At 65.5% G+C, this 10,692-nt stretch overlaps 1 protein-coding gene across 1 annotated transcript in view; it reads right to left on the bottom strand.

Annotated features, from left to right (window-relative positions):
• Window positions 1-250: 250 nt before the first annotated feature.
• Window positions 251-10,692, bottom strand: part of PLXNA1 (plexin A1) — a 46,281-nt gene continuing 35,839 nt past the window's right edge. The window contains exons 24-32 of the mRNA XM_068556889.1: window positions 8,179-8,325; window positions 7,938-8,097; window positions 7,222-7,325; window positions 6,933-7,029; window positions 6,446-6,636; window positions 6,199-6,368; window positions 4,741-4,953; window positions 4,522-4,672; window positions 251-3,374 (exon numbers count right to left, since the gene is read on the bottom strand). Coding sequence (XP_068412990.1) covers window positions 3,279-3,374; window positions 4,522-4,672; window positions 4,741-4,953; window positions 6,199-6,368; window positions 6,446-6,636; window positions 6,933-7,029; window positions 7,222-7,325; window positions 7,938-8,097; window positions 8,179-8,325 — 1,329 coding nt within the window. The 3' untranslated portion in view covers window positions 251-3,278. The remainder of the gene's footprint in view (window positions 3,375-4,521; window positions 4,673-4,740; window positions 4,954-6,198; window positions 6,369-6,445; window positions 6,637-6,932; window positions 7,030-7,221; window positions 7,326-7,937; window positions 8,098-8,178; window positions 8,326-10,692) is intronic.

The following is a 10,692-nucleotide window of genomic DNA, read 5'->3' as shown; positions in this document are numbered from 1 at the left end:
GGGGCCCAGAGCACAGGAGCTCTGTGATGCCCGGCCCCCCGAAACACAGCTGGCAGAGGATCTGCACCTGTGGTCCTGGGGAGGCCCTGCTGCACTGGCCACGCCCTGAGGGCAGGAGTCCCGGCATCCCGGGCAACCCTGCTCCCAGGGGGGAGCACAGGATGTGCCTGCAGTTCTGCGGGCCGCGTGGCCCCAACCCAGCACCCCACCCCCACCCCACCGCTGAGTAAGGAGAACCCAGAGCCGCGAGTTTTAGCAAAAATGTTTATTCTCTCCTTAATGTGTGTTTATTTACAAGTACTAAATCTGAGACAGTAAAATAGGAAATGGCCGTGTATTTACACAGCCTGCGAGCCACACCGCCCCCGGGAGAGGCGGCGGCAGAGGGGCCGCTCAGGCTGCCGAGCGATCGCTCTTCTTTTGGGTGGGGGTTTGCGGCGTCAAAGGACAGCTAATCGTGGGCTTCGTCTTAAAAATATCTCTCTCTCTAAATATATCTATTCTAGCTTGTGTAGCACCAACGGCGTGAGCCCTCAGCTCCAGCACTGGCGGGGCTCGCTCAGCAAGGGCAAAGCGGGGAGGGCGGGGGGACCAATCCCGTGGGCCTGGGGCCAGGGTCGGGGAGTGCGGGCAAGCTCGAGGTATATGGAGAGGCCAGGCTCCCGACCGAGGCCGAGCCATCCCTGGCGCTCCTGAGATGCGTGCGGGCGAGGGCGGGAGGGGGCCCGGGGCGGCAGGCATCCTGGCACACCACCCCACACCACGGCCCAGACCCCCGGCCCTGGGGCTGCAGAGGGGCCTTGGGGGCCACCCACCTGCACAGAGCAGCGCTCCCACACCACACTCCGGCCACCCTCAGGCCAGAGCCGGAGCTTGGGGTCCGAGTGCCCAGCAGGAGGACGGGGAGGTGACGGCGGGTGCCTGAGCCCAGTGCCGAAGGCGCAGTAGGTCCAGCAGGACCATGGAGACGAGTGAGGAGGAGGACTTGGCCTGACTCCAGCCCGGGGAGAGGAAGGGGCGGCCGTGCTGCGGACTGGACTGCAGGCGTAGGTCAGCGATCGGCTCGTGTGTAAACAGACGGCGCTAAAGTGCTTGCACCTGACCCGCGCGCGCGCTCCACGAGGCCTCGCGCCCGCAGGGCCAGCTCCCCTCCTGCGTCACCACCACCCAGCCCGCCGCCCGCGGGGCAAGCACGGGGCCGGGGAGGCCCGAGGAACGGGGGCTGGGACTGGATTCTGAAGACGGTGGCGCAGCGGCCGAGGAGGCCCCTGACCCGAGCGGGGCTGGAAGAACGGGGGCTTCGATCAGAAGCAGCTTCAGGGAAGACTCGGGGGGAGCGAGACCTGCACCCAGACGGAACCCGGCCCCGGCCGGCGTCCGCCCGCCCTGAGCTCCTGCTGGGCACCCACCGCGCGGGGGGCCCGAGCCCTGCTCAGTGCCCACGGGGCCCAGGGACCCCTTCACCCCGGTTCCAGGAGCTCCCTGAGTCAGGAGGTGGCGGGTTTCACCCCTCCTCCCGCGAGGGAGCAGCTCCTTGGCTGATGGTGGTGTGTGGTCTGGCTCACGCTGCTTGGGGGGGACCCAAGACGGGCGGCCGGGGGCGCGGGGCCGGCCACAGCTAGCTGTCCCTGAAAGTCCGCGGGAATCTGTAGTACCGTCGAAAAAGTGAATTGAAAAGGGGACAGGCCACTCACTGCCTTCACAAGTGACTGATTAATTAAAAAACATGAAAAAAAAGGCCTAACAACCTCTAGTATTCAACACTTGCAGTTTTAAAAAGATCAAGTCAGACTAAACGCTAGCACAGTCATGCAGGAATCCACGGCCCGCGTCCGGGAAGCTCTCGGCCCGAGAAGTCCTCTCCTTCTCACGTCAAAACGAAAACAGGACGACCGGCAGGTCGAGGGCGGAGGCCTCGGGGGTGCTCCAGCGGGGAAGCTCTGGCCACTTTCTCCACGACCATTTGGTATTGCTTTCCCGCTCCCTTAATTCTCTTATTCTAAAGTGTAAAATTTCTCCTCCTCCAGGTAACTGTACAGGACCCCACTGGGGCTGGAGACAGGCTAGAGCCACATATATATATATATATATATATATATGGATATACATGTACAGATTTTTTAATTAAAAACGTGTTCTTTTGCTCGCTGAGAGCAGGACGGGCAGACCGGCTCTGTAGGCCCCCTGGTCACCGCGTCCTGCTCCTGGCCAGGCCAGTGGGTGTGGTCCGAGGCCCCCACGGCCCCGCTGCCCAAGCAGAGCACAGTAGGACCCCCTTGCTCCCCTAAAAGACGAGCAACAGCCCCCAGATGTCCCCCCGCTCCGAGGGGCCAGCACGCTGCTGAGGGGCCAGACTGACGCCGCTGGAAGGCGGGTCGGGGCCAGAGAGGGGGGAGGAGGGTGCTCGGGGCTGCTCCCGGGACCTCCACAGCCGAGAGCTCAGCCCGGGACGGGGGTGGGCGCGGTGGGGGGAATAAATAAGGGGAACGTGCACGCATGACCTGGAGCCCCAGGCCCCAGCGGCTCCCAGAGGCACAGCCCTGAGGACAGAACGGGATCCGAGTCCTTCTGGAAGTCACTTGGGCCCTGCGTGGAGCCGTCCTGCAGCCCCTCCATGGGAGGGAGCCGGGGGCCTCTCTCTGGGCGAGGTCGACGTGGCGCTCTGGCCTCGGCCGCGGAGAGCACGCGGTGAATCGGAGGATGGCAGCGGCGGTGCACTGGTGAGTGTAGGGTTGCCGGCACGTGGCAGGTGGGTGGTGACGCCTGGACCGACTTCAGCTCACCGTGGCTGGGCCCTGAGCATTCAGTCTCCCCGCCCAGCCGCCAGCCACGCCCCAGCCCTCAGACTCTGCCTAGGGAGCCGGGCACAGCTGACCCCCTCCCAGCCCCTGGGCCTGGCCCTCCTGGCCTCGGCAGCCCAACCTCTCCCTACAGGAGGACTCCTGCCTCACCCCGGGGGCCTCAGCAGTCACCCACTGTCCTGAGAAGGCCCCCGGCCACACCTGGGCTCCCCAGCCCCACGGCGAGCAGCTCTGGGCGTGGAGGGTGCTGCAGGCACCGTCTCACCCACACCGATGAAGAGCCGGGACCCCCGCAGGCGGGAAGGGGACAGGGGCGGCGAGGGGGACCAGGACTGCACACCCGGTCCGCAGCGCAGGGCACCTGGCATGGCTGGGGCGAGGCTGCCTCCGTGGACCTCCCAGCTCTGGCCGCTGCACAGGGACCGCCCCCGAGGGCCCTCTCACTCTCCTGCTGGCCAGGCAGCCGTGGGCGACGGCTCAGCTGCTCAGGGCCATGGTGTCCACCACCTGCTCCAACTTGCTCCGGAGCCGCTGCCGCCGTGCCTGCTCGTCCTTCTCCAGGGCCGTCAGGATCTGCGGAGGTGGGAGGGGGGCATCAGGCCTGTCCGGGGCTCGGGGTCGCACACAGCGGCCGTGTCCAGAGTGGGCTCCAGGCTGAGGCCACTGTGTCCCTCCCACTCGCAGCTGAGGGACCTGGGCCTGGAGCCGGGACCCCCAGACCCCGCGTCCCTGGGGTCTCCATCCGCCCCTCATCCCCCAAAACCACCCGAACAGGGCTCAGGTCCCCGCCAGCCCTCCAGGTCCCCGAGCACCAGGGCCCGCCCCCTGCACCCGCGGGTCCTGCTGGGCTCTGTGCTCACACCCCAGTCTCCCGTGGCGGCCAGTCAGCCCCCAGCACGTGGCTGTGCTGCCGTCTCTCTCCACAGCCCCATCGCCCCACGTCTCTGCACCCCTCACAGCACAGCCCCTCGGGAAGGACCGCAGCCCGCCACCCCCAGGTCACGGCTCATCCTCCGCGGCCCTGCTTCCACGCCCTGCCCTGCGGCCTCTGCCCATCGGCCCCGGGGCTCGGCCACCCCCTTCCCTGCTCTGGGCTCCCCCCGGGGCCACCTCCCCCAGTCTCAGCTGAAGGGCCTCCTGCTCAGCTGCAACCCCCATGCTCTGACCTGCAGCCAGGTCTCCTGCGCTCACGGCCCCATCCTCTCAAACCCGCACAAAAGTCATAGCTGGCGCCTGAGCCCTCGGGCTCCTTACGTGGCCCCTGCAGCCGGGCAGCCCGGCTGCAGCCCCTGCTCCCCCACCCCCCGCACCTGGCAGTCAGGCTCCGTCTCTGAACCCCAAAGGCTGTCTCCCTCGGGAGCAGCCCAAGACCCTGCAGCCTGCACACCCAGCGACGGCCCCGCCTCCCCCTCCCCTCCCAGGACGCTCCGATTCAGCCTCGCGGCTTCTGCAGCCAGGCCCGCTCTGGCCTCAGGGCCTGGGCTCTGGCCGCGCCCGCCTTGCCCCTCCGGCCCCGGGCTCTGTCCGTCCAGTGCAGCCCACAAGCCAGTCGTCCGTCCCGACGTCTCAGGGAGGCCCAGCTCTGCGCACGCCCGGCTCCAGAAGCAGATCGGGTGCCGAGGGTCGAGGATGGCCCGTGCCCTGCCCTGGAGACACGCCCGGACCCATCAGGCAGCCCGGGCTGGGGCAGGAGCCTGCTCGGTGAGGCTGGCGAGCTTACCTCATCCTTGTACTTGCTGATGTAGGAGTAGATCTCGTGCAGGGCACTCATGCTGTTGAACTGGCTCAGGTGCAGCCGTGACTGCTCAGCCAGGTACGCGCTCATGTCCTGGTCGCTGATGGCGGGCATCTTGGCGATGTCTGCGTAGTACCTGCGCGGGCGGGCATGTGAGCTGGGTCCCGGCCCCTCCCCCGCCCGGCCCTGGGCCCGTGCCCCCACCTCTCCACCCAGCTCTTGTAGTTGGGGATGTCCTTGGCGTAGAGCAGCTTGTTGGAAGGCGAGTCCTTGCCCAGCTTGTGCTCAGATGTGGAGCAGGAGTCCATGAAGGTCTGGGCCACCACCGACAGGCAGGCGTCCGTGATGCTGCTCTTGTGGATGTCGAAGACGAACTGCGGGTTCTTGATCACGTTCACCCAGAAGCGCAGGGGCAGGCTGCGGGCAGGCGGGCGCACGGTCAGACGGGCCTCGGCAGCCCTCGGGCCGGCGGGAAGAAGCGGCTGACCTGTGGCCTCACCATCCTCCCGGCTCTGGCCTTCACGGTGACCATGGATTTCCACGCAGCCGGGGAGACACGCCCAGAGAGCCGGGCCGTGAGCGAGGGCTGCTCCTGCTGGCCAGCCCCTCCCCCACGGTCCCAGGGGAGGGTGTGCACACCCACAGGCTCTCTCGCCCTTGGGCACCCACTGTGCCCGGCTGCAGTCCTCCAGGCCTGAGTGCTTGCTCACGGCCGGGCCGGCTCCCCATGAGTCTTGGTAACAAGACCAGGAAAGGGTCCAGAAGACGCAGCCCCACTACAGCTGACCCCAACCCCAAAGGCCACCTCTACTGCAGCCATCAGCTGGACTATCAACAGCCTCTAGCCACGTGTCGCTGTTTAAACTTAAATCAAAAAGTTAAAGATTCAGGTTCTCGGATGCACCAGTTATGTCACATATTCCTAGTCACACGTGGCCACGTGGATGGCACAAACCTAGAACTTTCTATCATCCCAGAAAGGTCCCCTGGACGGTCCTGACCTACACTGCCTCCCCTTGGTGCCCGGTGGACCCCCTCAGGGGCTGTGGGCAGCACGGGTGGAGCTGGAGGCCCAGGGTGGGCTCGCTTGGAGAGGACCCGGGCTGCATCCCAGGCTTGCGGAGCAGCAGTGCGCACGGGGGTCAGGGCACGGGGAGGAGGAGGCCAGAGGCACAGAGCTTGTGAGGACCAGACAGACCCTGCCGAGGGGCCCGGTCAGCTCCGGAGGCAAAAGCCAGACCGGCAGTGAGGGGGCGACAGGACTGAGGGCCCCAGGAGTGTTTGCTCTCACTGTCACCCGCATCGCTGTAGCCAGCGTGGGATGGGCCTCTGTCCCACTGAGCCCGTTTCTCACGCAGAAGCCTACACACCTGCACGCAGCCGTGCACGCACAGAGACGCGCACGGATACACGTGTGCACACACACACACCCCGGCCACCCACATCTGAGGGGGCCCCACAAGTGGGTCAGCGGATGCCCCCAATGGCTGAGTCAGAGAGGCCCCCACGGAGAGGGACCAGCCGCAGCCCGGGGCAGTGGACGGGGCCAGCCTCCCGGCACTGCAGCCCCCAGCCTAGCCGGGCTGCCCCCAGGTCCCAGGCTTCCTGCTCCGGCGGGGACCTCGGCCCCGCCCCGCCCCCGCCCCCGCCCCAGGCCAGTACCAGTTGCTCTTCCAGGTGTGGCGCACGTCTGCGTCGTGGATCTGGTGCTGGTCAGCCTGCTCGTCCAGGAAGTCGAACATGTACTTGATGGCCAGCGGCAAGGCTGAGCCCCGGTGCGCCGTGCTGAAGATGGTCTCAAAGAGGTCGTCCACGAACTTCTGCAGCGTGCCCTGTGGGGGGGCAGGGCACAGCTCCAGGGGCTGCCCCGGCCCCGTGTGACCCGCCCAGGCCCCCTCCCTCCGCCCACCTTGGTGGCCAGCAGCCGCGTCAGGTAGATCTCGGAAACCATCTTGCTGCCACGGTCGCCCTCGCGCTGGTCCAGGTGGTCGTGGTTCTTGACCAGGTGCCACAGCTTGGTGCCGCTCTCCAGGTCGGGCGTGATCATGGGCGTGCGCGAGCGCAGGCTGTCGGGGCTGCTGGCGGTGCGCAGCATGCTCTCTGCGGGCACGGTGCCGTCAGCTGCTGCGTCCTGCCCCCGCCCCCGCCCGCCCGGCGCCCTGGGCAGGCAGCTCCCCTGTGTGAGCCTCAGTTTCCCCCTCTGAAAGCTGGGGTCATCCGCCCCTACCTCCCTGGGTTTCTGGGGACGGTGCTGCCCGGGGAAAGGCCGAGTGTCCCCGGGACAGGCTGGAACCGAGCCGTCCCAGGCTGCCACAGCGGCGCCCAGAGAGGCGTTCTGCCCAGGTCAGTGGTCTGCCCGTTGCCCCCGCCGGCCCTCTGCCCCCGCCGGCCCTCACCGTATCTGCTGAGGGACTTGGTGAAGGTGGACGAGTTGGAGATATTGTAGGCGGACGTCTGCTTGGGCACCAGGGCCACCAAGGACCCATCCGTCACCTACGGGCAGGGGGCCGGGTGACGTATGACCCACCACCCGCAGCCGGTCTCTCACCTGGGCCTCAACCTCCCCCCCCCAACCCTGGGCGACCCCACGTGTGACCGTGCCCTCTCCTCCTGCAGCTTGGCCCCCACCCCTGCGCCCCGTCGTGGGAAGAGGGGCGCGAGCTGTGGCCGCAGGTCGGGGGTCACCTGGTAGTGCGCCAGCGTGTTCAGCCTCTTCCAGTCGTTATCGATCTTGGTGGTGACGTCCTCATCCTGCAGGATGATGCGGGCCATGCGGCCCTGGCGCCACTCTGAGGAGGAGGGGAGCGCTGGAGGGGCAGGGCGGCCGGCCCTGCTGCTTGCTCCCTCCATCTGGACAGGCCCAGAGGGCAGGGTCCCAGGGGCCCTGAGTGAAGGCCGGGCAGCAGAGGGACAGGCCCAGCCCAGAGCAGAAGCCCCACACCCCTGCTGCCCAGCCCCTCTGGCAGCCCTGCGCCTGCCCAACGTTGGGCAGCCCAGCCCCACGTGGTGTGCCCACCTTCCAGAGCTCCAGGCCGGCCTCCTAGCCTGGCACTCAAGGCCTCCCTCCATCGCGGCCCCAGCCTCATCCACCAAGGGACCAGACCGGTCCAGCCCGGCTCTGCTCCCCTGGCCCTTCCTACTTAGCAGGTGCCCCTGCCCATGCCCCGCTCGTGAGCCATCTCAAGAGCCCCCAGCTCCAAGGGCCCACCTGCTTCCTAGAGCACACGGGGACCCCACCCCTGCCCCCACCGGCAGGGGTGCAGCCCTCTCAGTGCCACCCTGCTTCCACCACCCCGGGGAGCAGCCGACAGACCCAGCCTGGGTCACACACCCCTTCCCTCCAACCCTCCGGGCCAGCGCCCAGTGCTGGGACGACGCGACAGAGCCCCTGCCGGGCTCACCCAGGTCCATGTCCCCGGCCTTGGGCCGCTGGGAGTAGGGCACGCCCTTGTACACGGCGTCCAGCAGCTTCTCCTTGACCTGCGTCACCGTGTCGCAGTTCAGCCCCTTCACCGGCACCTCGGGCGCGTTCTCGTTCTCGGGGTTCACGCAGTTCAGGGTCTGCAGATGGGCGGGCAGGGCGTCAGCCCCCTCCTCCTCCCTGGCGGGTGGGAGGGGCGGGGCGGGGCGGGCGGCGCTCACCAGCGTCTTGTAGTCGATCTGCTGGCGGATGAGCTTGTCCTCGCTCAGGGAGTAGCGCGCCTCGCCCGTGATGGCGTCGATGGGGCCCTTCTCCATCTGCTGCTTGATGGCGCAGTAGAGCATGAAGAGCGGCTCCCCGGCGCACTCCTGGGGGCGGGTGGGCGGCGTCAGGCCGTGCAGGACCCCCGGGCTGCGCCCCAGCCACTGCCCTGGCCCCCAGCACCTACACCGGCCCCCGCACGGAGAAAGGGCAACATGGCCAAATTTGAAAACCTTGGTTCCAAAGTCCAAGGAAGACCGTGAAAACCACTTCATGGCAGACCATCCCCCATGGAGATGAGCATGAAAATCCCAGAAAAAAACCTCAGCAAAGGGGCCAAGCGGGGAGGACCAAGGCCAGTCAACCCCGCCTGAAGCCTCGCCCGGTTCAGGCCTCGGTAGGACCACTGCCCCAGTGCCACTCACTGCCCAAAGCAGCCAGTGCTGCATGTGGATGAGGCGCAGGCCTCGGTGCCACCCCCAGGGCCCAGGGGACCACAACGGGTGTGACCATCATCTATCAGATGGGGGGGCGCCCTCAGCTAGGACCCGCCTGCAGGAGAGGGACGCCCCTCCCTCCAGAGCATGTGGCCGACGCAATCACAGGTGCAGACGCACCAACCCAGGGCAGGAGGCTGGCAGGGTGGCTGTCCGGGCACTCGGGGAAGGTCTGCGCTGCCCATCTCTGACCACATGCCGCCCCCCACCCCCACTGCAGCCACTGGGCACGTCCCCACCTCAGGGCCTTTGCACCTGCTCCCCCTACAACGAGAACTCTCCCCCTCAGGTCTTCACTGCCCCTCCCAGACCCTACCCGACGTCCCTTTGTCAGAAAGGCTCTCCCGGGCCCTGGGCCGAGCCCCCTGGCCCTCACTGCCATCACACAGAGCCAGCCCTCTTAAATGGTCTTGTTCACTTCCCTGCCGTTTCCCCTCTGGAGTGGAAGCTGCCTGCAGGCCAGGGCGTGCCTGGCCCCTCCCGCTACCTCCCCAGTGCCCAGCACGGAGCGGGCGCGTGGGGGGCTCTACAGATGCTGCTGGACAACAAACACCGTTAACAAACAGCTGTGGAAGGAGGGCTCCCGTCCTGCCCCCCCGAAGGGCTGCCCCGACTGCAGTGACTGAGCTGCTGCGTGCCCTGCACGGCTGAGTCCCCACCTCAGCCGGACACAGGCCCCTCTCGTCTCGGCCCCCCCCACCCCACGGAGCTCGGGAGTGAGTGTGGCCCAAGCAGGCAGCTGCCGGCCTGCTCCCTGGCCCACCAAGAGCCTCCCTGCCCGGAACCAGATGCTCCAGGCAGCTCGTTAGCATCTGCGGTAATTAAAGAGACAGCTGCCAAGGAGCGGCAGTGAGCACAGGTCATCCCGAGACCCTCCAGCAACATGCCCATCTCTGAAATCGTTTCATCTGCAAACTTGGCTGCGTTACATCAGCTAGGACAGAGGCACAGCCACTAACAGCTGCCTCTCCCTGCAGATGCCACGAGACTTGCTCCTCTCGGAAGAAAAGGGGCACCTCAGGAGGTCAGAGGGTGAGGTTACACAGCAAATCACAAGAAGCCAGGATTCGAACCCAGACAATCTACTGCTAAAGCAGCTGGTCCTTAAAAGCCAAATGTCCTTACAGAACAGGCAGGCTGAGCAGGCTGTTCACTCTCGGCCTGGATGGCAGGCTCTGACCCTCTCCCACGGGCCCGCCCAGATGCTGGGAAGCAGGAACCAAAGAGCAGAGAGGCTCGGAGACGGGAAGGCCCAGAACCCAGCCCTTCCCTGCTGGGCCCATTTCCTGCACAGGGAGGAGGAGGACCACCTCGGTGTCTCAGGCCCAGCCGGAAGAAATGTGCAGAAACCGCCAGTGAATCTCCAAGTGCAAAGATGAGACAAGTACAGGCTGTTTGATAAATGTTAGAACAAGCCCGTCTCCATTTGGGAAAGAAAATCAAGTGAGATCCCTGCCTCACACCATATACTAACAGAAAACATTCCTCAGCATAACACAGGAGCTGTAAATGACAGAAAAGTTAAAAATTCTCTTGGGACTTCCGTGGCGGTCCATTAGCTAAGACTTCACCTTCCAATGCAGGGGGTGCGGGTTCGATCCCTGGTCGGGGAGCTAAGATCCCACATGCCTCAAGGCCAAAAAACCAAAACATAAAACAGAAACAATTCTGTAACAAATTCAACAAAGACTTAAAAAAATTCTCTTCATCTTCTAAAAGAAATAACCACCCCCAAAACATGTACAAGATAAAAACATACAAGTCAAGATAAAAATAAAAGTGGTTGATCAGACAAATGAAAGGTGACAACTTATTAAAGAAACAGCTGCCAACACACCAAGCAGTCTGCAAGAATGGAAAGGCCAGTGGGGGCAGGTCCTGTCCACGGCTTGGGCAGGTAAGACTCAGAACGATGAACAGGGGCAGCCTCTCTCGCATGACAACCTCGCAGCGCGTATTCAGACGACAAATAAGCCT

This window comes from Eschrichtius robustus, chromosome 12 (assembly GCF_028021215.1).
Source record: "Eschrichtius robustus isolate mEscRob2 chromosome 12, mEscRob2.pri, whole genome shotgun sequence".
Taxonomy (NCBI): Eukaryota; Metazoa; Chordata; class Mammalia; order Artiodactyla; family Eschrichtiidae; genus Eschrichtius; species Eschrichtius robustus.
Note: the sequence above shows the minus strand (reverse complement) of the source record. Positions and strands in the feature narration are given on the sequence as shown.